Source organism: Bubalus bubalis, chromosome 19 (assembly GCF_019923935.1).
Source record: "Bubalus bubalis isolate 160015118507 breed Murrah chromosome 19, NDDB_SH_1, whole genome shotgun sequence".
In the NCBI taxonomy this organism is placed as follows: domain Eukaryota; kingdom Metazoa; phylum Chordata; class Mammalia; order Artiodactyla; family Bovidae; genus Bubalus; species Bubalus bubalis.
Genome location: NC_059175.1, coordinates 35,017,185 through 35,045,174, shown reverse-complemented (window position 1 = coordinate 35,045,174; position 27,990 = coordinate 35,017,185). Strand labels below are relative to the sequence as shown.

The following is a 27,990-nucleotide window of genomic DNA, read 5'->3' as shown; positions in this document are numbered from 1 at the left end:
ATGTCTCTTATATCTCCTGCAATGGCAGGCGGGTTCTTTACCACTAGCGCCACCTGGGAAACCCATTTTTTTTAACTACACCAAGATAAAAAAAAAATACAGAAGTCCTGTCATTATGTTTCTGATAATTATTTTTAATCTTTAAAGAAATATCACTTGGGAATTTATTGCTGGATGTGATAAGACAGATTTTTTTCCCTTAAAATCTTTTACCATATTGTAATAGTTTTCTAACAGGTAGCTGATAATTTTCTCAAAATCTTAAGAAATCTCTAGGAAAAATATTATCTTGTAGAACACACAGAAAATTTGCCTAAATCTTAAAAAAAAACATCTTCCTAGTTCTGACTCCTAGAGAACTGGTTCCCAGAGAAGGTTGTAAGTTGTTTCCCATGGACGTGTAGGTTAAACACTTATTTCCGTGCTATCTAACAAGAGTCTTTTTAGCCCAGGCTGATAGCAAATAACATTTTGTAGGGTACTTCCTATGGGCCAGGCATATATATTCTCAAAGCTCTGCTTTTGGAAATATTCCTATAATTCCTTAAAAACCTTAGAGGTAGGTAGCCTTATTGTTCTCATTCGTAGATGAGAAAACCTGCAGATTATTATAACTTGTCCAACGTCTGACAGCTACTGGTGGGCAGAGCTGGGACTCACACCCACATAGCCTGGCTTCAGAAAGCATGTGTCTGACTGCTACGCACTGGCTGAATGGCAGATTCCTGTAGGGGAGCAAGAAACATAGGGTAGGTAGAAAAAGAGAAAATAAAGAGATGAGATCTTTTCCATTTCTAGGGAATCAAGAACAGTGTGTAGGATTTAACCTTTTCAGTACTTTTTTGTATTTTCCACACCTCGTCACTTCTCCCACGGATGCTCTTTGAGTTACAGAAAAGTCCACCGTGGGGCCCCCGTCAGCTCTCACTTCTCTCCAGATATCTATATGTGCTCATCTCCCTCTCCACCAGCCCTTCTTTTCAGCCCCTTTCCTCTTCCCTCACTGACCTGATTGACACTCTTTTCTGAGAGGGGTGGGGGGTCTGCTTAGGTGTCAGTTCGTCCTCCTTTAATTCCCAAGAATGTTACGACTCACAGTACCCAGTAGCCTGTGCTCTCCTCTCCTTAGCATTTATCAGGGATAGTATCTGTGCCCACTGACTTGTCCGTGGCTCCTAGCACAAGTCTAGTGTCAGGAGAACAGTGCAGCATTTGTTACCTCTCTGGCAGGTCCCTAGGGTCCCACACAGCACCTAGCACATGCTTGGTACTAAAGAACTATTTGTGGCTGTCCACAACTATTGTTATTGTTGTCTAGTTGCTAAGACCCTCTGACTCTTTTGCGACCCCATGGACTGTGGCCTGCCAGTCTTCTCTGTCCATGGGATTCTCCAGGCAAGAATACTGGAGTGGGTTGCCATTTCCTACTCCAGGGGATCTTCCAGAATCAGGGATTGAACCCGCATCTCCTACATTGGCAGGTGGATTCTTTACTGCTGAGCCATCAGGGATGCCCCATTCCCCAGTGATTCACCATGTCCAAAATAATTATCCCTCACCTACAATTTCCTTAATCTTTGTGCTTAAACAGAAAAATCATATTTGACCTTACATGCCACTGGGATAAAGGAGGAGGAGTACGCTTCTACTCAAGTTTTGGCTCTTCTGTCCTGTTCCATTTTCATGAGCCTCATCACCCCTCCTGGGCCCTCCACTGATGCTTAATTTTTATTCTGACCCTCTCATCCTTCTGTGTGACAAGGTAATCCTTTGTAGAAACACTGAAGAACAAATACAGGTTGGGTGTTGACTAAGACTTGGGAAAGTTCCCATAGTGACCAGTCCCAGAAAGACTATGTGGCCAGAAGGCTCAACAACATCATGGTTATCTGGCCAGGTATTCTGGCCCTTGAGGGATAGAAACACAGATGCTATAGCAACAGATGCTATTGCTGTTACTGTCTCCATGAAGTGGTACCTGGTGGTAGGGGCTACCCACTGAATGCTGTTCTCATTAAAGCTGAGTATAGTAGAGACAGAAGGCAGCTCGAGAGGACACCGTCTCCTTTCTACCACTCCTGCCTTTCCTCTGATTATGTTCTAATTATGGGTAATAAACCCTCTTACTGAAGCTGTCTTATAAACCAGGTTATATTATTCTCTGCTTCCAAATTTCAGTAGTTATCTCACCAGTATAAGAGATTACATAAGTGATTTTTTTCTTCTACATATTTTTGGAACAGAATTTTAGATATTATCTTGCTCAGTTACTCATTCATTCAAGCAGTGCTTACCAAGCATATAGTACAAAGGCCTCTGGCTGAGTGTGAGGGGACTTGGGGATGAGTAGGGTATGGTACTTGCTTTCATAGAAGTCACAGTACACAAGAGTTCAGGTACAGAAATAACTAGCACCATGTAACATGTAATTGGTGTGATATTGTTGGTGATATTAATTCAGTTTTGGAGATGTAACTGAGGCACCATTAGATCAGCATGTTTGGTAGAATGTTCTGGGATGATGAAAATTTTAAAATCTGAGCTGTCTTATACTATAGTCACTAGCCATAGATGGCTACTGAACATTTAAAATGTGATGATTGCAACTAAATAACTAAATTTTAGATTTATTTGGTCAGTTTAAAGTTAAATTGCTCCCTGTGGCTAATGGCTACTGTCTTGGACAGCACAGATCTAGATAACAGAGTGTCAGACAAGCAGAAATGTGAACACTCAGAAAAGCACTGGGTCCCAAGAGTCATATTGAACTATCAACAGTGTAGAGAGAGAACTGAAACTGCTCTGAGCACCAGACCCTTGGAACTATTTGCCTTTGTGAGGGCTCAAGGACTCTCCTGATTGAACGTGTTCAAGAGAAAGATCATGGTCTTCTCACATAGCTAACCCATCATTTTCTAGTCTACATGTCTCTCTGATCCATTCTCCTTTTCCACCTCTACTGCCATCTCTTTGGTCCAAGCTCCTGCCTGGATTACTGCAGTGATCTCTTACTTCTTTATATTGCTTCTAGAACCATCCTTCCCAAACATCAAATCTAGCCAGGTGACACTCATATTTAGGCAAAAGTCTTAAGTCCTTTACATGGTTTATAAATATAAAGTTGGACCCCTGCCTACCTCCCTGGTCCCCTCTTTTACTGCTCTTATTCCTTTCTCTCCACTGCAACCTCACTTACCTTCTTTTCTTTTTTCTTTTTTTTTTTTTGCATTCTTTTTTTTGGGTCAAAATATTTTAAAACAGCATCATTCACTCATTAAAAATGTTTCTTTGAATTTCTGCCTTTTAAAAGGAATAGCCAAAAAACTTAATATTTAGCTACTAGCTGTTTTACACACTTAGGAGCATGTGCCAGAAACCTTTTTTGTCTTTAATTTTATTTTTTTAAAACTTTAAGTTTTATTTATTGTGGTAAAATGCATATAACATAAACTTTACCATTTAAATCATTTTTTCTCCTTTTTTAAAAGGTTGAAGATTTACAATGCTTTAGTTTTAGGAGTTTAGCATAGCAATTCAATCATATATACATATACATATATATATATTTCAGATTCTTTTATATATATATATTTCAGATTCTTTTCCCTTATGCATGCATGCATGCTAATTTACTTTAGTTGTGTCAGACTCTGTGACTCTATGGACTGTAGCCCACCAGGCTCCTCTAACCATGGGATTCTCCAGGCAGGAATACTGGAGTCAGTTACTGTGCCCTCCTCCAGGGGATCTTCCAGGACCAGGAATTGAACTTGCATCTCTTAATTCTCTTGCATTGGCAGGAGTGTTCTTTACCACTAGTGCCTCCTGGGAAGCCCTCTTTTCCTTATAGGAAGTTATAAAATACTGAGTATAGTTCCTGTGCTATATAATAGGTCCTTCTCACTTACCTTCTTATTGTCCATTAAACAATGCTAGTGTGAATGGAGAGCAGGTGGCCTGTACAGATGCTATTAATGTGTGAGTGTGTATGTGTGTGGTTAAATATTATCTACCATTGCCATTTGGTTTCACTAAAATTTGTGGAAGCTCCCAGAGGCACTGTGCAGGTGCGTCTAAGCAATAAAAATAGATGCTTTTATTTAGGCCTGAGGTCTATCTCTGTTTAAAACAAGTTTTAATTAAACAGAAGGCTTTCAAAGGGACTCAGGTTATATACATCATTTTAACTAGGTTAATGTGACCTATGCAGGAACAATGTGGGAAAAGTAGGCTTATTTGAGCACCATCATATCCCTCACTAACTTGTTCATCTCAGACCTAAATCAGGTGGGTGATGTGAAATATTTAGTGAAATAAAGTGCCCAGCTGGAGGCAGAAGAATGAGTAAGAGAAGACTTTCTTCACAACACTTCTCTAGAGTAGTTGGCACCTTGGTTTGATGTATTTTGTGCTATTGTTTCTTTTCTGTTTGTAGTTGTTATTAATTTTTTAGGTGCTTCAGGAAAATGTCATTATCCTCAAAAGTTATTCAGGACAGAATTGTCTTCTTAGGCAAAAGGAAACAAGTGTAGGCAGGCCTAGTTCCAAGCAAAACTGAGTTGACAAAGTTCGTCTTCAAAGGTCCCTGTGTCTCCTCTTTGCAATTTTTTCTCCTTTTAGGTACTCTCAAATTCTGGTCCATGAAGAAAAGTTGTTATATTGAAGATGTCTTTTGCCACAACCAAAATCAAGCATAGTCTGTGCATTTACCTGTTTGGGCCTATCCTAAGAGCACTTGACTGTTTTAGGAAGATTGGCTGAAATCCCTAGCATGATGGGAGAATAAATGTTGTCCAGAAGTTTTCTCTGATTCTACACAAGCTAATTGACAAATGCCAGCTCTAGTAGCACTTCAGGCCAGCCCAGCGTCTATGACAAAGTTCTATGGAATGATGCTGCCTGGTTTACCAGTTGTCCTTTTCTTTGATGGCTCTACCTTTCCATTCCTACTCTATCTGGGACTTACCTAAGGAAAATGAGTTTCTAACACTGCTCAAAACAAGCCATTGTTTACTTTAAAACACTAAAAAAGGCATTTGCCAGGTAAAAAAGGGCTGATTTAAAAAAAAAGAAAAAACAAAACAAAACAAAAAAGATTTAAGTTTTCTCTACTGTCAATGTGCATAAGCATTTTCTGCTGCTGCTGCTGCTGCTAAGTTGCTTCAGTTGTGTCCGACTCTGTGTGACCCCTTAGATGGCAGCCCACCAGGCTCCCCCGTCCCTGGGATTCTCCAGGCAAGAACACTGGAGTGGGTTGCCATTTCCTTCTCCGATGCATTAAAGCGAAAAGTGAAAGTGAAGTCGCTCAGTCGTGTCTGACTCTGTGTGACCCCATAGACAGCAGCCTACCAGGCTCCTCCGCCTATGGGATTTTCTAAGCAAGAGTACTGGAGTGGGGTGCCCTTGCCTTCTCCAAAGCATTTCCTGGGCAGTCATTAAAAATGGAGATAACTTGGCCTCGAAGCCAGAAGTTCTGATTCAGAAAGGTGGCTATGGTGGTGGTAGTATTGTGAGGCAGCAGTGATTTTGAGTTTTGTAAAGTGCCTAAACCCATTCTGATGTAAATGGTCAACAGGCCATACCTTAAGAAGTAACAGGTAAAAAGAAAATTTTATAACAGTTGTCAGGTGAGCTATTCTGAGAAGATGAAAATTTACTTCTAATGAAAGACCCAGTCTGCCACTTAGCAACTTAGAAGAAAACCTAATTTTCAATTATTAGAGAAAACATAGTAATGTATTATAAACTGATTTGCTAGGCTAATTTTGTGACCATATGAGAAAATGTGATTAAAACTATCTAAAGCAGATAGCTGCCAAAGTTTTAGGTGAATTGTAATTTAACAAATTGATCAGTGAAGTCTAAAACATTTTGCAATGTTGTATGTGAAATAGAATAACAATAAGTTAAAATAATAAACAATTCAAGCATTTTAACCAAAAGAAAGTTTGATGAGCCTTCTTCTACAGGTAGGTATATTTATCCTAATTAAATCAGTAATGTGGTTACCTGTTTAAATTATTTTAAATTACCAAAAGGTAAAACTTTTGATAAGTTAAATGTGTTATTTTGGTGAATTTGAATATGAAAATAAACTATTAGATAGTACAGTTAATTCAGCTCTCTCTTTTTTCTGTTCATTCACAGAACACAAAAAAATGCCAAAGAAATTTCCAAAAAGTTTTTCCATTGGGTGATTGGTCCATTTGAAGACTATAAAAAGACTCTTTTCATATTTGCAGAGAATATTAACAAATATGCTACTGCTATTGCAAACTGGGCTTTTACTTAAATATTCTTTGTTGAATCAAGATGCTGAAGTAACTCTCATCAGTTTACTGCTGTGACTTAGAAAAAAAAACAACTCTTTAGTAAATGCATATATCTTTAGACAGTTCATCTTGTGCCCCTAAATTTGTTTAATAGTGAGTGCTATAGAGAGGTACCTGGTGAATATAAGTTTTGAATCAGTGTTCATTTAAAAGTGAGAGATTGGGGGGAAAGGCAAGCAGGGATAAACTGAGAGATTGGAATTAACATATGCAAACTACTATATATAAAATAGATAACTAGAAAAGACCTAATGTGTAGCACAGGGAATGCTACTCAATACTCTGTAATGCCCTATATGGGAAAACAATCTAAAAAACAGTGGACATACGTACATGTATATATAGCTGATTCATTTTGCGGTATACCTGAAACTAACAAAACATTGTAAATCAACTGTATACTCCAATAAAAACTTTAAAAAATTCCCCACCAAAATAAAAGTGAGAGATGATGCACAACCTATTATAATCTATATACCTATAAAATCTTACAGAAATTGTGTCAATTTTACTTATCAAAGATTAATTTTTATCCCATGGGCATCTTTTGACTTTAATTTATATGATTTCCCCTCCCCCCAAGTAAATGGAAAGCACTTCAAATAAAAACAATTTTGACCCAGCTTTAATTAACTTGGATTCCGGATTATATACTGTTAGCATTTATACCTTAAGTCTGGAATCCAAGTAAAAATCCATTTTTGAGACTATGTAATTCTTACAATGCCAAATAATGAATTATGTGTCCCTTTAAGGTGCTCAGATACATTTTTCAAAGCTCTTTCTTTAGATTTTATAAGTCCTTATAAATAGGGAAGAGTACTCATTATATGTAAACATTGTTTTTCTTGTAACATAATTCAAGAAGTGAAAAGCCCAGGTAAACAATTATCTTCTTTAAGATGGTTGTCGTTTATTATTACCAGGTCTACACTGACACATACATACTATCAACACGTGAGGATGGTTGCATTTTTCACTGTTTTCTACACTGTGTAAATTCAAACTTTAGATGATTCTTTTAAGACAGCCCGTTAAGCGCTTTTTCTGATCTTGATGCTTTACGACAGTTAAATGGCTTACTAACGTTTTCCCCTTAGATATATGATTAAACGTTCCTAGTCAAATGGCTGTTAGGTTACCCACCCTAGCACCTCTGCTCACCTCAAATCTCTAGAAATGGTGGAAAAGATTATTGATGAAAACAGAGAAACTGTAAACATACTGTAAAGCAAGAAAGTAAATCCACCAATGGACCAGCTGTGAGGAATCCCTAAAAGCCATGAAGAATCTGTAAAAACAGATTTGAAGAAGAGATCTACTTAAAGAAGAAACAGAAGCTCAAATGGACCACAAGAGAGAGGGCTATGAAAGAATCAGAGAGCTCTACGCTCAAAAGACAGAGATTTCTGGGGGCAAGAAGGGCCTTTGGGGGAGTACCTGGAGGGAATGAAGCAGTATAAGTATGACCAGAAATCATGGGAACAATGACAGAGTCCTTGGGTGGGAGAAGCTGAGCAGAGCTCCCGAGGTGCAATACCCAGGACAAAAGGGGTGTCCTGGTGAAGACAAGCCATCAAGGCCCTGTCCCCAGCACTCAGCTACTCCCTCATTCCACTGAACTCTGTCTTTCCCCCAGAGCCCACTGCATAAACAGAAACAGCAGTCTAACTAAATCTCCACTACCAACCTGCGCACAAAGAATCTCCCCAAATTCAAGAAAAGCCAACACCAAGAAAGGAGGACTCTGAAATGAACAAATGGTAGAACTCACACCTAGAAGACAGCAATACTTGGATGCAGGATGATAACTGCATCTCAAAGAGAACCAAGTTAAGACTGTGATAATGAAAATCTTGCATTTTGCATTGAAACAAAATAAAAAGTGATTTAAAGTCTGCAACAATTGGATGATGTTCTTATTAGTACTGGTTGATACCCGAGGTGACTGCTGATGGCTGCCATCTATTACTCATCTATTTTTCAATGAGGTCTTTATTTGAACATTATCTTCATTTCTCCTTTAATAAATGTAATTAAATTGCTGTTAATGATCTGAGTCTTCAGAATACACCAGTGTCAGGAAGCATTTAACAGGAGGCTTCCTGTGTGCTGTTTTGGATCTGTTAGGAATTCTCTGTTCCTTATTAATTCCTGAATATTCAGGAATTGTCCTGGGACTGAGGAATCCAGGCATTTCCTTCGTTAGTTTTTCTATACAGTCATAAGTACCCTCTTCCGTCTTGTGAACCATACGGTAAAAGTGATTGTTTACAAATCTCTCTCTTTAATATGGATGGCCTATGTTTTGTAAGTCTGGAATTTTAATCTTTATCTTTGCTGAGAATAACTACTATGTAAGACAGTATATATGCCCACACCATGTTGATTAAAACACCTGTGCTCCATCAGAGCTCTGGTCCCTGTGTCTTTCTCTCTCTCTCTCTCCCCCTCTCTCTCTTTTTCAGGCTGATCCCGTGGAGCGCAGAGGCTCTCTGAGTTCACTTTCCTGCCCGGGCCTCTAAGACCTTCTTGAGAAGGCCCTCTGCACCTTCACCCCATCAAGAGGGCGCCTGAGGCCTTAGTGAACAGAGCAATCCCCGTGCAGGGGCTTTATTGGCTTTCTGCGTAAACCAAGGAATATCAGCCTCTTTCTCTCTCCTTTACTTTCTTATTGGTCGACTCCGGACCACCAGGTTCCGGTCCATTAAAGGACCTCAACACACCACGAACTTCAATAGTATATTTTACACCTTTTCATTGTATCCTCATAACAATCCCATGACACAAAATTGATTTCTTATCTCCATTAACAGATGAGAAAACTGGAGGCTTGAGAAACTAAGAACCCTCCTTAGGGTCACAGTAAGTAGTGGAGCTTGTACTAGACCCGAGTCTCTAGCAACAGATCATCTGCTTTGAATTCTCCCTGATGAAAAACAATTGTGTAAACGCTTGCGTTTTTCAAAACCAAAAAAGCACTACTGTCTTTAGAATACATCTCACTTTCTCATAGATCACAGAGTGTTCAGAGCATTTTCTGCAAGCTTGCGTACCAACTTCAACAGTGAGATTAAAAAGAAAGTTTCCAGCTTACAAAAATACAGTGACAAGATTGAAAAAAATCTGTGTTTTTTTTTCCATGCCACATCTACCCTTTCCTTCTCTCATTAGGCTTATAAGAGCAGGAATCTGTCTGTAGCATGAAAGCTTGAGACAACTTTTCTCCAAATTTGCATGGCTTTGAACATCAACTAAAACAGCATTACAGAGGAAAGACATCCTTTATTTTAAGACAAACGTTTAGTTTTCTTTTGCATTGGCTAAATTTCTAAGTTCTATGTGAACATAGGCTTATTTTGAAGGTTAGCAAATTAGCATACTCAGAGAAGGTGATGACACCCCACTCCAGAACTCTTGCCTGGAAAATCCCATGGATGGAGGAGCCTGGTGGGCTGCAGTCCATGGGGTTGATAAGAGTCGGACACGACTGAGCGACTTCACTTTCACTTTTCACTTTCATGCATTGGAGAAGGAAATGGCAACCCACTCCAGTGTTCTTGCCTGGAGAATCCCAGCGACAGGGAGCTTGGTGGTCTGCCATCTCTGGGGTCGCACAGAGTCGGACATGACTGAAGCGACTTAGCAGCAGCAAATTAACATACTAAACATTGGCAAAGAAAAAGATGAACATTGTTACCAAGCAATGAGTTATTTATTAACAGAAAAGGCAAGTAACTGGGATTCCCAGGTGGTGCTAGCAGTAAAGAATCCGCCTGCCCCTGTAGGAGACATGGAGACATGGGTTTGATCTCTGGGATGGCCAGGGGTGGGGACAGCAGCAACCCACTCCAGCATTCTTGCCTGGAGAATCCCATGGACAGAGAAGCCTGGCAGGCTACAGTCCATAGGGCCCCACAATCTCCAAGCATGGAGATCTCCCAAGGAAACAAGTGCGGCCACCCTGGGCAGGACTGTAGGCTCCCCTGTTATTCTGGCCGCCATGAATAGAATGGTAGTTCTTAGAGTGATACACAATTATTCAGGTTTCCAAAGTCTCTTTATCTGAGCACTTGCACTTTTTCCCTGGCCTTGAGTACCACTAATGGGGCTTCCCAGGTGGCACAGTGGTTAAAAAAAAACAGGCCTGGCAACGTAGGAGATGCAAGAGATGCGGGTTTGATCCTTGGATCAGGAAGATCCCCAGAGTAGGAAATGGTAACCCAGCCCAGTATTCTTGCCTGGAGAATCCCATGGACAGAGGAGAGACTGGGCTACAGTCCATGGGGTCACAAAGAGTCAGTGTGACTAGAACACACACACACACATACACATACCACCGGTAGTGCTAAATAAGGTTTTTTAATTTGATGAATAGTAACTATAAGTGGCATGAGTTAATCTGAGTTAATCTGACAGCCACTGTGGGGCAGAGGGAAGAAAAGAAATGGAAAGAGAAGAGAATTGAGAACAGAAAAAAGGAAGAAAGGAGATAGAGGGAGCAAGTGGCAAGAGTCCTTGATGACAGGTGTTCTGTGGGGGTACACTGCACTCCTCCAGGCTGGCCGGCAGCCGGGGTGTACCAGCCAGCTGGTGTGAATGATTTAACCACCAGCCTTTAAAACAGCCTAACTAGTTGAAGCTCCTGAGGGTTCCAAAAACCCCCAGTCACCCATGGATATCTCTGTCATCCAGCAACACACAGGTTAATGCCTGATACAGCAAAAGACTTTCAAAGCTCCAGTACCAGCCACTTAGATGGTAGATATTTGAATAGCACCTTCTCACTTTCCCTAACCAAGCAAATTTTTAAGATCAACACTTGGATACTATTTGTTTACTTAAACAGATCACTCAGTCATTTCCATGTTTTGATGTAATCACTAACTTCTAATATCCTGTCTCAATGTTTCAGTATTCCTTTTGTTTACAGGAAAATACCTCTGGCTTAGAAATCCTTCCTCTTCCATTAGTCCCTTTACCCCTCCCCGACTGGAACAGTTCTCATAAACAGCAGTATATCTTAACTGTGGTCCAGAAACAACTTGCAGCAGAACCACTTGGTAATGTTGGTAACTATTCTGATTCTTGGGTTCCATCTCAGGCTTCTTGAACTAGAAGTTTCAGGGGCATTCCTAAGCAATTTAAAGTTTGAGAAACTTTGAAGGACTAAGACCCAACTTTGATGTTCTCTTCACTTCTTATGACTATACGACATATCCACTGTTGATTAGAACGCCTATCCATTTTGGTCATCTTTTTCTTTAGGGCCCATTTAGTGTCACGATGATCTGGAAGACATGTAAGGGACATAGGTTTCCATGGCTGTCCTTGTAACATTTTAATTCAGGCAAAAGTGTGAAAACTTGCAAATCCCAGATCTGATAGAAGAAAACCACTCTCCAGCACTCTTAAGTTTTAAAGAATCCCTGGTTATTAGACACTGAAAGTAAACAAAAGAATAAAACAACCTGACTGGCTATAGTACTATTTGGAACAATTCAGTTCCTGTACTTCTATCGGGACCAACCAAACTCTACTGGATCGATTCTATTCATCATCAATTTTTTTTCTAGTAATAAAATGCATATCAACCACAATGTAAAATAAAACCATTTCTGCTGTCCCCACCCCTGGCCATCCCTTCTTGCAAACTCCTTCCACTCACAAGAGACGATGAGATGGCCTTTGAATACGAAACTCCTGCTTATGTGCAAAGGAAGACCCCAGCTGAGTTCCAGGGTTCGGATTAGAGACAACTGAACTTTTCTGAATAAGAAAATGGAAAGAGTGTTCTCATTTCTCTTTGCCATTGAGAAAGAGGAGTCAAAGAAGTGAAGAAAAGAAAGAAGAAGGTGAGTCACTGTGGTGGGGACAGAAGATTGAGTTGCAAAATGCCCATCTACTTTTGAAGAATGATGGTTGCCAAAGTTCCATCTTACACCTCTAGCCATGTGAACTCCTCCACACACCTTTACTGAAGTCTGTCACTCACGCACACTCTTGCCTTCAGTGAGTGGTTCACAGTGAAAATTAAAGAAAAGAGTCAGGTCTTGTTTGGGTGTTGCGGTATGGAACAGGGTCAGGGTGGCAGTTGCTAAATGATCCCATTTAGACTCAGGAGCTTAAAGCAAGAAATGACCTTGAGAATTCAGGTCACATGGTTATTCCTTTATCTTCTGTGGGGACCATTAAATTTGTCCATGAAACCTAGGCTGGAGTTTGGAATGAACTTCATCCAGATTTTTCAGGAGCATGTTAGAAACTTTTATTTCCTACTTTAGCTCTTCCATTTCAAATCACGTTGACGCATGTATTAAGCCATGCTTTCTTAGTAGTTCAGAATTCAGCCACCTCTTTGAGCCTCATGCCTCCATAAATCTCAGCTTTTCTGCAGGTTTTATTCCCCAGGCTTCACTGTCCCCAAAATAAAGAGATTTGTGTTGATGGTGGAGAGGGATAGAAAAGAATAAGATTTTTAAAAAGGAAACATAGCTTAGAAGATGAGAATGAAGAACAAAGCAAGAAAATAGGAGGGAAGCTGACGGCTGGGGGAGTGGTGGGCTGTCATTTGCAAATTTGAGCGGCAGAGGAATGTTTGTGTTCCTCCAAAATTTACATGAAACCTAATCCCTATTGTGATGATATTTGGAAACTTTGGGAGGTAATTAGGTTAAGAGAGTGAAACCCTCGTGAATGGGATTAATGCCTTTAAAAAAGAGACTCCAGAGAATTTTCTATCTCCTTCTGCCATGTAAGGACACAGAGAGAAAACAGCCACCTATGAACCAGGAAGTGGGCTCTCACCAGACTCTGAATCTGTTGGTGCTTTGATCTTGGACTTTCCATCCTCCAGAATTGTAAGCAATAAGTGTCTGTTGTTGCAAAGTCACCAGTTGATGATATTTTTGTAATAGCAGGCTGCACTGCCTAAGAAACTATGTTCACTCAAACAGAGGGACTATTAGACAATCACTCAGAGTCAGTAGAGAAAGCGGGCGTTCCTAAGTGGTAGATAGAGATCAGCAGAAGATAGTGATCTAGAAACCTTGCTTGCCACTCAGCCAGAGCACGACTAACTCCTCCTCCTGAGGGCTGAGAACTCAAGTCTTAAGAGGAATCAAAGACAGCTTCTTAAAGTGTGAGATTTCCTGCTTGTCAAACTGTTTTTATCTGGTCTACAAAATCCTCTTTAACTGAGAGTAACATGAACGACTGAACCGTATTTTATAGACTTGCCTAAAATTCCTTCCATATAAAACAGCTTTTGAAAGAAAATGGCTGAGGAGCCAGTCAAGGCTATATTGTGTGTGGGGTGTGTGTGTGTGTGTGTGTGGCCTTCTTACCCCATCTAGATGAATGAGAAGCTAAAGACTGGAGAACAGGGAGAAGTTGTAGACTAGACCCTTAATAACTGAGAACACGTGATGTATCTCAACTTGTTTAAGGTGACAATTTGGAAGAGAAATAGGAACTATTGTAGGGTTTAAAAACAAACCACTGAGAGAGACTCTTTTGGGCATTACTAGAGTAATGCCTAGAAGCTTCTTTCCCCACCTAACAACAGTTGAACAACTTTCATTCTAGATGAGAGGAACAGACACTCAAATACTCCTCGGATCTCTGTGATATTTATCTGCCTTGCCACTTTACAGGGACAGATTTTTAGCTGCCTGGTTGCAGTAATCCAATCACCACAGGGGTTGCTTCGGAAAATCAGATGAGCTATCTTATTGCTCTAAGAAAAGAAAACCAAGAAAAGAGAGTGGCGGGTGTTACGTGGCAAGAACTTCCCTGTGCCCCTCTCTACCTCAACAGACCCACTGTGGCCCCTGGAGAAACACCTGCCCCGGTTGCTGGGAGCACGCTGGCCAGAAGAGCTGTTGCGGTGTTCAGGAACACAGCTGCAGAGAGATGCAGGCTTCTGTTAACAAATGCAAACAGCTAATTCTACAATGCAAGTTCTTACTTTGGGGAAAGAAAAACCTCACATGGGTTTTTGTACAGATTGTTTTTTTCTACAACAGATGTCTCATCTTCGGTTACTTTTTCTTGATAGCATCTTTGGGTGTTTTTTTCTACCTGTGCTTTGCCAGACAACATGAAGTATAATCTGTTTTCTTTAGCGGCAATTTAAATGGAAGAGAAATAGGTTTCTTGCCTACGTATTTACTAGTTAATATAGCAGTTGGATTCTCCAGTGTATGGACTTTTTTTTCTTTTTTGTTTCTCATATGTAGGAAAAACAATCTATTGCTCTAGATGGTTCTCTGGGCTTTAGAGCCATGCCAAACCATCATGATTATGCTTCAGTTCACTTTAGTCGCTCAGTCGATTATGCTTACTCTATTAATAAAAGGATAAAGTATTTTCAGGTATTTTTTTACAAAATCAAGTAGCTGGATTTCTGCTCCTGAGGCATATTTTGCTCATTCTGGAGCTATTCTTGTGTTATCAAAGTTAATTCATTTTGTTTTGAGAATAAAACATACATGCACAAAGAGGTATTTTTTGCATTCGAACTCATCATATTCAAAAATAGCTATTATCGGGAGTTAAAAAAGGAGCCTTCAATGGCAAATGAATATCATGAAATTCCAATTCTTTGAAAAAAATAAAAAGGGTTTCTTTGGCTTGGATTGGAAATTATTTTAGCAGATTATATGAAGCAAGAGTTCTCTTGTCCAGTAACTGGACTGAATGTATGTTTGTGCCAATCTTCCTATCTAAGGTTTTTAAAAACTTTTTAAAGTGTAAGCACAATTGAAATTAAGGAAAAGCTTGCAGGTATTTGATCATGAGACTCATATATATTTGTATTTGACTCTTAGCTGTGACTTTATTTTTTACCCCCTTCTGTCCTCAAGTAAATTGCAATTTCATTTTATTGCTTTTATCTCTATGGGTTGCATGTTTAACTTTTGCCTGTTTTATTGAAATATAATTGACATACAGTACTGTGTAGGTTTAAGGAGTCCAACAAAATAATTTGACATATACAGCATGAGAAGATTACCAAAATAGGTTTACTGAACATCCATCATGGAGTATATATAAAAATTAAAGAAATAGAAAAATAGTTTTTCCTTGTGATGAGAACTCTTAGGATTTACTCTCTGAACAGCTTTGCATGCTTATTTAAAGAATTAAATACTATGGACCACATTTGTTATATATTAAATCATTTTGTATGCATTTCATACTTTAAGAGTAAGTGAGCCAGTCAGTCATTATAAAACAATATATTCATTTATGTTATAAGTGGCCATAGCTTTTCTGATCTAGCACATATATTATGTGAATGCTAATATAATGTCAGTTGATTGTGCAATATTTCCATATTTTGCTTTGTTAGTGGCTTTAAAATATGCCAATTTCTGCCCGTTGGTCACAGGAAGAATTATTATATCAGGGTAAGTCATGGCATGTTGCTTCAAACTGGGTTTTACCGAAATTTCTCTTCTCATAATGAGGAAAAGCAACAGTCTGTCTTACAGGCATGGTGACTATCACTGAAAGGAAACTTTTCCCTGTGAGTTAAATGATAAGAATGGATAACTGTGTCAAAATTAATAGTAAAAGACTAGCTGGTGCCTGAGCCATTAAGAATGAATTTTGATGGCCAAATGAATTTTGATGCCCCAGCAAGAAAACAGGAACGTCAATATTCTGAGGGGACTTTTACTGGTGACAGTGGCCCTGGAGAGGGGGACTCGGCCTTCCCCAGGAGTCAGCCCGGTGGTCTTTTCCTTTTCCTGGTTCATCTTCCTAGCCAGTATTCAATTCCTCTCTTAGTCTAAATATAAACTGATTGGATGTTAAGGCTTAAAATATGACTGCTCTCAGGGTTTTGTAGTCGGTAGAGGTCAGACGCCATCCCTGTCTGAGGGAAGCCTCCATCGGGTAGCCCCCTCACCCTTCTTGATTGTGTCCTGAAGACTCCCCAGAATAGGAGACTTGGTGGGGGGTAGGAGGGAGTGGTCATGCAAGTGTCCCTGACCAGTGAGCCCAGTCCAGAGGGTCCACAACAAAGCTCTCCGCAGGCACTCAAAGTCACATGAGTTTCCTTTCTGTCATCTTGCTGCCTGTCTTGCCAAGGGGTGAACTTCACAAGGTCCCTTTGGAAATACTGCTGACTCCTGGATTATAGCTGAAATACTTAGTTGGTATTGAACAATGAGGGAGGGACTTACAGGATGTCTCTCTTCTAATTACCAAATAAAATAGGAAAAATGAAATAAGGCAAGATAAACATTCTCCCAAACTCAGTTGCAGCCACTGCACAAGAAAAGGAAAATAACTTCATTGAATAAACTTTAAAAATTAGTGACTAAGGGAAGAAACAGAAGAGTCTGGTGCCACAGGAGGCAAGTGAGGCTTCCCACTTGTTATGTGGGCTCAGAAGCAAGATGGCGTGGTGGTGGTGATAGGGGAGACAGTTATTCTAGGGAAGTCTGCGGAAGCTCCCTAATACACTCCAGCTTGGAGAAGTGGAATGAAGCCTGGGGAAGGTCAAGGCAAAATCTATAGTATGAAGCCCTAAATACCACAACAGGATTTTCCCAGAGACAGAGCGGGGAATGAGTTGCTATGGTTGGCCTTGCCTGTGCACATGCTCTAAACAAGATGTCAGAAAATGGAACAGCATTCATGTCCCCCACAAAGACTGCCCTCAAGACCAGCACAGCTCATCTTCATTTTGCAGTGAGCTGATTAAAAGCAATACTCAGAACTCAAATCACAGCTCTGAGGGGAAGAAACATTTATCACACTGGATTAAAGTAGACGTATTTGTCATCCATGAGTTAGATCAAAAGAAGTGGTGACCCCTCCATGTACATGGACCAGAAAATCTCTGAGAACTAAGAGGAATATTATCTCAGAAAATACTGGTGATAGAATGACTGACACAGATACATCTTGGCTAAATTTTAAACCTTAGTAAAGACAGAAATTCCTTTGGGAATCCAGACAGAAAAGCAAGTCATTTTCAAAAAGGGGAGTTCAGGGCGGTTTCATATTTCTCTACTGCAAAATTATATGCCAGGATATAAAAACAAAGACCATGAAGATTGTTTATAATAGTGTTAAAAATATTGGATAAAAACACCCAAAGCATGCTGTTATAATACAGCATGGAATAGGTTATTCAAGAGAACAGGGATTAGACTGAGGAGCTGGTTTATTTTAGAAGAACAAAAGAGGTTTAGACCTTGGAGAGGAAAGACCAAGAATGAGAAGATCATAGTATCTGATTCAGCTTTTTCAGTGTTCTGAAATAGCGTGATGTTTCAGAGGAATTGTCCTGGGATGTTTTTAGGTACCTTGTTCTTAGATTCCAAGCGCAAAGCAGTGTAGTAATGCTTGAGGAAATCCTGCTGTTAAGGGCCCACTCAGCCTCACACTTCTTAAATGTGCTTGAGCATTGAATCCTTTTTCATGCAGTGGTTAGGATCAACACACACTGGTATTAAACATTTTTCAAATATACAATCTAATAAGGTGATTTTAAGAGAATACACATGAAAGGAGAGAGAAAGAGAAGAGACATGAGAGTTTCAGGGTCTGGGATGGAAAATCTTGCCCCTCCTAGAAACAAGTGACTTGCTGATGAAAATAACCTAAGCACCTTTTGGTTCCAAGTTAGTGCAGAATGGATTAGTTAAAGTGACACAAACGGAGAGGGAGTGGGTCAGCCACATCATTAGCCCTTGGTTATTGCCCACTGGCACCCTGGCCTTACCCCTTCAGTTGTCAAGATGATGAGGGAATCATTCTCTCTCCCTCTCTCTCTCTCTTTTTTTTTTTTGATATTTATTTATTTGACTGCACTGGGTCTTAGTTGCGGCATGAGGGATCCTTGATTTTTGTTGCAGAATCTTTTAGTTGTGGCATTTAAACTGTCAGTTGTGGCATGTGGGATCTAGGTCCCCAACCAGGGAATCTGCCCCCCTATCACTGGGAGAATGGAGTCTTAGCAACTGGACCACCAGGAAAGTCCCTGAGCTGATCACTCTTAAAACTAACATATGGAAAGACGAGTTTTAGTTTCTCTCTAGCTTTAAAAATAAGACCAGAAAAAGGGTTGGATTGAATGTTTCCTGGTAGGTTTTATTAACCCCTATATGCACACCTGCAGTCCAGCTAGGGGTCCTTAACAACTCACACTTTGCTGTGAGGCACACACATTGGTGTCTTGGAGGAAGGTCTTTCACTACTAGCTCAGGAACCAAAAGGAATCAGAGAAAAGGTTAGTTCAGAGAACATTTTGATATTTGGATTTTTTTTTTTTTTTAAGTTTAGGCTTTTGTACCTTCAGTGATTCTAAAGAAAAGAAAAACTATTCATCCCATGCTCAGAAAAGTAACAGGTTATATTCAAGCTATGGTTACAAGTAAGTAACGGAATAGATCTACAATATGGGTCATTTCGTATAGATAAAATATTTATTTTGTATTGAAGCTTCATTCAATTGAGAATAATTCTATTGCAATGTGTTATATAGTTTGTTAAAAGTAATTGTTAAGCTATAGGGAGTATTCAGTTTCACAGCAATCCAAGTCTATGCTCCTACCAGTAACGCTGAAGAAGCTGAAGTTGAACGGTTCTATAAAGACCTCCAAGACCTTTTAGAACTAACACCCAAAAAAGATGTCCTTTTCATTATAGGGGATGGGAATGCAAAAGTAGGAAGTCAAGAAACACCTGGGCTAACAGGCAAATTTGGCCTTGGAATATGGAATGAAGCAGAGCAAAGACTAATAGAGTTTTGCCAAGAGAACACACTGATGATAGCAAACACCCTCTTCCAACAACACAAGAGAAGACTCTACACGTGGACATCACCAGATGGTCAACACCGAAATCAGATTGATTATATTCTTTGCAGCCAAAGATGGAGAAGCTCTATACAGTCACCTGAAACAAGACCAGGAGCTGACTGTGGATAAGGATCATGAACTCCTTATTGCCAAATTCAGACTTAAATAGAAGAAAATAGGGAAAACCACTAGACCATTCAGGTATGACCTAAATCAAATCCCTTATGATTATACAGTGGAAGTGAGAAATAGATTTAAGGGACTAGATTTGATAGACTGCTTGATGAACTATGGATGGAGGTTCGTGACATTGTACAGGAGACAGGGATCAAGACCATCCCCATGGAAAAGAAATACAAAAAAGCAAAATGGCTGTCTGGGGAGGCCTTACAAATAGCTGTGAAAAGAAGAGAAGCAAAAAGCAAAGGAGAAAAGGAAAGATATAAGCATCTGAATTCAGAGTTCCAAAGAATAGCAAAGAGAGATAAGAAAGATTTCCTCAGTGATCAGTGCAAAGAAAAGAGGAAAACAACAGAATAGGAAAGACTAGAGATCTCTTTAAGAAAATTAGAGATACCAAGGGAACATTTCATGCAAAGATGGGCTCGATAAAGGACAGAAATGGTATGGACCTAACAGAAGCAGAAGATATTAAGAAGAGGTGGCAAGAATACACAGAAGAACTGTACAAAAAAGATCTTCATGACCCAGATAATCACGATGGTGTGATCACTCACCTAGAGCCAGACATCCTGGAATGTGAAGTCAAGTGGGCCTTAGAAAACATCACTATGAACAAAGCTAGTGGAGGTGATGGATTTCCAGTTGAGCTATTTCAAATCCTGAAAGATGATGCCATACAAGTGCTACACTCAATATGCCAGGAAATTTGGAAAACTCAGCAGTGGCCACAAGACTGGAAAAGGTCAGTTTTCATTCTAATCCCAAAGAAAGGCAATGCCAAAGAACGCTCAAACTACCACACAATTGCAGTCATCTCACACGCTAGTAAAGTAATGCTCAAAATTCTCCAAGCCAGGCTTCAGCAATACGTGAACCGTGAACTTCCAGATGTTCAAGCTGGTTTTAGAAAAGGCAGAGGAACCAGAGATCATATTACCAACATCCGCTGGATCATGGAAAAAGCAAGAGAGTTCCAGAAAAACATCTATTTCTGCTTTGTTGACTATGCCAAATCCTTTGACTGTGCAGATCACAATAAACTGTGGAAAATTCTGAAAGAGATGGGAATACCAGACCACCTGATCTGCCTCTTGAGAAACCTGTATGCAGGTCAGGAAGCAACAGTTAGAACTGGACATGGAACAGCAGACTGGTTCCAAATAGGAAAAGGAGTACATCAAGGCTGTATATTGTCATCCTGCTTATTTAACTTATATGCAGAGTACATCATGAGAAACACTGGGCTGGAAGAAGCACAAGCTGGAATCAAGATTGCCGGGAGAAATATCAATAACCTCAGATATGCAGATGACACCACCCTTATGGCAGAAAGTGAAGAGGAACTAAAAAGCCTCTTGATGAAAGTGAAAGAGGAGAGTGAAAGGTTTGCTTAAAGCTCAACATTCAGAAAAGGAAGATCATGGCATCTGGTCCCATCATTTCATGGGAAATAGATGGGGAAACAGTGGACACAGTGTCAGACTTTATTTTGGGGGGCTCCAAAATCACTGCAGATGGTGACTGCAGCCATGAAATTAAAAGATGCTACTCTTTGGAAGGAAAGTTATGACCAACCTAGATAGCATATTAAAAAGCAGAGACATTACTTTGCCAACAAAGGTCTGTCTAGTCGAGGCTATGGTTTTTCCAGTGGTCATGTACGGATATGAGAGTTGGACTGTGAAGAAAGCTGAGTGCCAGAGAATTGATGCTTTTAGACTGTGGTGTTGGAGAAGACTCTTGAGAGTCCCTTGGACTGCAAGGAGATCCAACCAGTCCATCCTAAAGGAGATCAGTCCTGGGTGTTCTTTGGAAGGACTGATGCTAAAGCTGAAACTCCAATACTTTGGCCACCTCGTGCAAAGAGTTGTCTCACTGGAAAAGACTGATGCTGGGAGGGATTGGGGGCAGGAGGAGAAGGGGATGACAGAGGATGAGATGGCTGGATAGCATCACCGACTCGATAGACATGAGTTTGAGTGAACTCTGAGAGTTGGTGATGGACAGGGAGGCCTGGCATGCTGCAATTCATGGGGTCGTGAAGAGTCAGACACGACTGAGCAACTGAACTGAACTGAACTGATAGAGTATGAATACTAAATTCCAATTAGACTTGGTTGGGAAGACAAATTTAAACAACTAACAAGAATATATTATTTCTGTGCTCCAAATAGATAATGTTAAACAGACTGTTCTCTGTCCACATGGTTATTATTTATGGTATTTATGGTGGTATTTATAGCAAAACAAAAAAATGACAATTTTTAACCAAAGGTCAGAGAAACGGAGAAGGATAAAGATTCTGTGGGTTTCATTTATGCTTGATTTATTATTTCATAATATCTTATGTTTCAAGGAGGGAGAGTAGCAGGGAGGGTGATGAGGGGGTCACAGGCTCTGAAATCAGAGAGACAGGAGGACTGTACCCAATGTCCAGGACCAATTTCTCCGCCTAGTCACATTGTGGATTTGGGCAAGTCCCCTAACCTCTCTGAGCTTTAGTTTCCAGGTAGAATTCCCATTTCCATTGGTTTCTTAGGAGGAATAAACAGAAGGCAATGGCACCCCACTCCAGTGCTCTTACCTGGAAAGTCCCATGGACAGAGGGGCCTGGTGGGCTGCAGTCCATGGGGTCGCTAGGAGTTGGACACGACTGAGCGACTTCACTTTATTTTTTCACTTTCATGCACTGGAGAAAGAAATGGCAACCCACTCCAGTGTTCTTGCCTGGAGAATCCCAGGGACGGTGGAGTCTGGTGGGCTGCCGTCTATGGGGTCGCCAGAGTCGGACACGACTGAAGCGACTTAGCAGCAGCAGCAGCGTGTATCTAATATGTAACAAGTCCTCAATCAATAATAAGCATTCTTTTTATTTTTAAAGGTTTTCTTTTTTTTTTATGTGGACCATTTTTAAAGTTTTTATTAAATTTGTTACAATATTGCTTCTGTTTTATGATTTGGCTTTTTGGCCATGAGGCATATGGGATTTTAGCTTCCAAAACAGGGATTGAATCTGTGTCCCCCTGCACTGGAAAGCATAGTCTTAACCCCTGGACCACCAGGGAAATCTCCTTACTGGCTGATATATTGGACAAAAATGATAAAAGATGGAAGGTAGATTTGGAAAAGAGTTTTAAGGAATTAAACGTGAACCTGGAAAGGAATGAATCAAGTAGAAGGTTAAGAAAAAAGTTCTAGAGTTTTGAAAACCTACAGAGTTAGATGAAGCTTCAATTAATTTGAATACTATGATACACTTTAAAACTCTGGTATTTTTTTAACCTTCCTAAACGGAATGCTAAACTACTTAGTATGGAACCATAGCAGTGGTGGGATTAGGAGTCAGCAGACCTGACTATTAAGAAAGTCTCGGTGTTCAGGAAACAAGTGTTCATTTTTGTGACGCATATACAAAGTTAATTTCTGCAGCACTGTTTTGAGGAGCAGAAGTTTAAAAACAATACAAATTGTTATATCAATTAGGTGAGTCATCCATGTACCTGAATATTATGCAGCTCAACAGTAACCTCTTATTAAAATGTGTAAAGATAGGCAGGGATTGTATTTTTATTTTAAAAATACAATCAAAGGATCAAAGCAATGCATACTGAATTTTATTTCTTCAGTAAAAGGCAAGAGGATTAATATCTATATTTATATTTGCTTGGGTAAGCATAAAGAAACTTTGGACAAATATACCAATTAGAAGAGTGGTTTCTGTGGAGACCCAGCAAATGGTGGGGACTGACTAAAAGTGCTTTTCACTGTATATCATGTTATAGCTGTTGTTTTTGAGTCAGATATAATTTCTACTTAAAAAATAAGTTAAAAATTAAATGCTTTTTTAAAATTGTGAATGCTGTAAAGGGGTGTTACTCAGAATTAGTTATGAATTGGATTGCTTTATACTGACAACAACTTGATGTCAGTTCAAATTAAGAAGATTGAGTTTTGAATTTATGGTTACCTTGGGGGAAAGATGGGGGAAAAGCCAGCTAGGGAGCTTGGGACTGACATGTATATGCTGCAATATTTAAAATAGATAACCAATAAAGACCTACTGTATTAGGATAGGGACCTCTGCTCAATGTTATGGGGCAGCCTGGATGGGAGGGGAGTTTAGGGGAGAATGGACACACACATATATGTATGGCTGAGTCCCTTTGCCATTCGCCTGAAACTATCACAACATTGCTAATCACCTACACCCCAACATAAAATATTTTTCTAAAAATTCAGAATCCCACCTCCCACCAAAAGAAAAAATAAAAGATTGAGTTTTGATTTCTGGAAGAGGTGGATGAAGAGGGAAGAGTTTGAAGCATAATATGTATCAAGGGATCAGAGGGTAGAGCTGGGGGTACGTTGATGAGAAGATTTAGAGTCCTAACTGTGTCATGGAACACTTGAGCAGTGGGGAGGCACATCAGGATGGGGACAGGGTTGCAAGGAGAAGGAGAAAGAGGGCAAGGATCAACTTGACTTCCTAAGCAATTTTGCTTGAGTCTCTGGAAGCTGTATTTCACTGAAAATCAGCTCCAGGCTGACCTTGCTGGGACTACAGAACCCAAAGAGGGCTTCACTGGCATTTCAACAGTGCAACAGCAGACGTCTGAGTACCACCATTCAAACCAGGCAGTGCGGTGGAAATAAAGATGGCGGACGTGGAAGAAACCTCTCAAGGATTTCTATTTTGCATCAGGACAGTTTCTTTGACATGAAGTCAGAGCCATAAAATGGTGGTTATGATAGCTCATTTTTACCTGAAGCACAGAAAAATTAAGACAGGGAATTAGAAAGGGTCCTTTAGAAGATTAAAAAAAAAACCAAACATTTCTGAGTTATGGATCAGTATTAGAACTAGCACATGATGGATGACATATGAGGACATAAGTGGAACAAGACTGACTCGTTCTAGAAAACAGATGATCGTGGGGTTATTTCAAACTTTTTCAATGTGAGTGATTAATGGGGCATTTGATTAGTAATCTGTGGTTTGACATAGAGAATACTGATCTTAGGAAAGTGACATATTGCAAAATGCTTCTACAGGACCAAAATAAAACAAACTACCTTTATACTCAGAATTGCTTTAAATAGATCACACTCTTGGAAGTAAAAAAAGATATATCTAGTAGTGGTGTGGTCACTTGTAACCATCCTTTTCCTTTTCTCATGATAAACAACAATTGCACATTCTTTTTCTAAAGTCTTAATCATTTCAAGCATAAGTGAGCTTCTTTCATCACTTAAAGGGTTACCAATCTTTACCAAGTCATTCAGGATCAACTTTTATTGTTTGCCATAGCAGGGTGGTAACATCTCTGATAGAAAATTCAACTATTTACCTAGGAGGAAAATAATGTGTCCCTCTGTCTGGCTTATTACCCTAAAGTACTACTTAAGCAATCAGGAATGTTCAGAAAACTTTATGCTGACTGAAAAACAACAGCTAAAATATAAAACAGTAAGTGCCATTTCATGAGTCCTTTGCATCTCTTCTTTGAATACTGGACTTAGGAGACACATGATCAATTTGGGGACATTTAAAATCATTTGTGACAAGGTTTCTCAACCTCTGCACGGTTGACATTCGGGCCTGGGTAATTCTTTGTTGGGAGGAGCTGTCCTGTGTACTGTAGGGTTTTTAGCAGCGTCCCTGGGCTCTACTCGCTGGATGCCAGGGCACCCTGCAGCCGTGACAGTCAAATGTCCTCCGGGCTCAGCCACTTGACTCAGAGGTTGGCTCACCTTCTAATGCCTTTTGTGGTACTGGAGGGAACACATCTCACTCTAAATTCAACAGAAATGAAATCCAAGAAAGGAATAAAGGAAATGGTCATCATTAAGCAAAACTACCTAGTAATCAAATGGATGTATTCCTCCCCAAGCCCCCAAACCAGCCCCCTCAAGGCACTTCCTCACAGAATAGAACTAAGGATTTCAACACTCTCAGAAGTCCCATACCAGAAAAAAGAAACCACCAAGAAAAAGTCATCATAGACACAGGAGTACTTGTTACATTCCTTGTTACAAATTTTGTTACATCATTCCTTGTTACAAATTTTTACCCAGAAGCTAGAACACCCTCTGATGGGAAGCAAAACATATGAAATAACAAAGGAGAAAAGAACTCACTGTTTCCAGAAGTGGCTTTTCGGAATTTTGACAGGTCAACGTGGGGTGGTCTGCTGGGTTTTGGTGGAGGGGGTCCCAGGGTAAACAAGGAAGGCAGGGGTTTCTGCTTGGGGGTCGCTGAATTCTTGTCCCCCTTTTCCTTGTCTTGACTTTGGCTCCAGGGCCCTGTCAATGTCAGCTTCGAAGGGGTCTTCGAGAACTTGGCAGGAGGAGCCCCAGAGGCCGACTCTTCCTGAGTAATTTTGTTCAGGAAGATGTTCTTAGCTGCGTCCATCTTCCTATCTTCTCTTTTCTCTTCAGTATTTTTGGGGAGGCCTCCGGGGGCCCCTCTGTTTGCAGCAGGTTTCAGAACAACTCCAGGAAAAGGAGATACTGATGTCTCACCTCCGTGCTCTTTATTCTCTGGCTCTTCCCTGGCTGGTTTCAAAGGGCCAGACTTGGCCTTGGCTGCCAGGGGGGCCAGGGGCCCTCTCTGTGGAGCCGCAGTCTTGGTGGGGCTCTCATCTTCCTGGGGATCCTCTGTATTCATGGGTGGCTTCTGGCCAAAGACAGGTTTGGGGAAGAGGGGCTTGGGGTCCAGATCTTGTGAGGCTGACAGAAACTTGCCTTTTGCCCCAGACAACTTTGACAAGACTTGTTTTGGTTCATTTTCCAGGGCTGGAGGCATTGACCCCGGCTTGGGGCCTGGTTTTAAGTCATGGTCTTGGTTTACACTGGGAAGTGAAGGTTTAGTCCCAGGAGGCCAGGGAAATGCAGGTTTGGCGTCTTCTTTTGGTAAGTTGATGGGCTTGGGGCCTACAGGTTTCAGAAATCCTGCTTTCACCTCGGAGTCTCTGGTGGCCGAGTTAGCCTGTGGTCCAAACCTGGGACTCACTCCCGTTGGCTTTAGAAATGGGGGCTTGGGCTCCTTGTCAGGCTTTTCCTCGGGAGAAGGTTTCACCCCCAAAGGTGGCTTGGGGGATCCAAACTTGGGCACGTTGCTCAGTCCTGCAGGAGGGCTCGCGTTTCCTTGGTTGTTGAACAAGTTCTTTTTGGCTTGGACTCCTGAGGGGGAGTTTTGTCCCGGGACCTTGAAGGGCCGGTTGTTGACGGAGACCTCCTCCGTGGGGTTGCCCCCGGTGTTAAACTTCGCCATGAGGGACTTCACATCTGCTTTTCCATCCTGCAAGCACAGGGAAGAAACACTCGCTGAGAGACTGAAGTCTCACTTGCACAATTTAAAATACTACACTTTAAAGGTTTCCTGGTTTGAGGCCTTCAGTGTCGCTGATTGGTTCACGAGATATTGTAACATTTTTCTTCCTCTATGGCAAAATAAGTTGTGAGACTTTCTTCAAAGGGGAGGGCTGTGATACACAGACTTTTTTTTTTTGGTTGTCTTAGACTGACTTGGTATTTTTTTTTGTTGTTAAGTCACAACTTCTCTTTCCTTCTTTCCTCTCACTGTTTCTCTAGCTCTCTTATGGGATTTACTCTGAACTTGGTATTTATCTGTTTTGTTGAACTTGAAAAAAATGTGAAAGTGACTAACCAAAGACTTCTTCCATATTTTACAGCTGAGGCTCTTAAAGAGAAACTGTGTTTCAAAAATGAAAGCAAGCTCTTCTGTAAATTTAGGTTGCATGCTTTATACAGCATAGCCACATTTGACATCTCTGTGGTTTGCGAGCCTGTTCTTGTTCATATATATATTTAAGTCCATCTGTTTGCTCACAGGGAGATATGGCAGAAAAACCCACTCATTTTTGTATATAAGCAATAAAGTGAGTTTTGTTCTACTTATCGATACTTATTTAGTGTAAATGATTCAGCTGGAACCAGACTAGCAGGCCGACTGCACTCGTTTTCAAGGGGTATAGGATAGGGTCTGGGACACTGGAAAGGTGATGAGAAAGGGGCTGGAGACTCTCATTTCCAGAAGCTGGTTTCTCCAGTCTCCTGCTACTGTCTTTGTCCCTCTTGTCTAGAATCAGGGTGTTACCTAGGAAAGAGGGTAGGCTGTCACCTTCTCTGAGACTATAATCCTAAGTAACCTGGAAAAATTCATGGTTGATTTCCTTTTTTCTCCCAAAAGCTGGGAGTTGAACTTTTGTAGTTCTTTCAGGAAATTAAAAAAAAAAAAAAAAAAAAAAAATCACAGGTAACCATGACAGTTTCCATTTCTGTGCTTTAAAAATTCACTTAGAAAGGTTTTCTTATTTCCCACACTCACCGATCATTGCCACATGCCCAAGAATATTTCTTCTCTCAAGGCCCCACTCAGATACCAAGAAACCAGAGATCCTCTCTGGTTGGAAAGAACTGCTTCCTCCTCTTAAGTCATGTAGCACAGAAGGCACTGTGATGTACCCCCATGTTACTTTCTTTCATAATAATAAGAGCCACTGTTTAGTGCTTGATTCTGAACCAGGCATGTTATCTGTGTTGCCCCATGTCATTCTTTTGAAGGATGGCATCATTTAATTCCATTTCATAGGAAAGAGGTTGAAACTGCAGGAGGATGTGATGGTACGAGC

At 40.5% G+C, this 27,990-nt stretch overlaps 1 protein-coding gene across 3 annotated transcripts in view; it reads right to left on the bottom strand.

Moving 5' to 3' along the window:
* FYB1 (FYN binding protein 1) overlaps positions 1-27,990 on the bottom strand; it is a 172,943-nt gene that overhangs the window by 74,964 nt on the left and 69,989 nt on the right. For all 3 annotated transcript variants that reach the window (XM_006063516.4, XM_006063517.4, XM_006063518.4), the window contains exon 2: positions 25,475-26,636. In XM_006063516.4, coding sequence (XP_006063578.3) covers positions 25,475-26,636 — 1,162 coding nt within the window. The remainder of the gene's footprint in view (positions 1-25,474; positions 26,637-27,990) is intronic.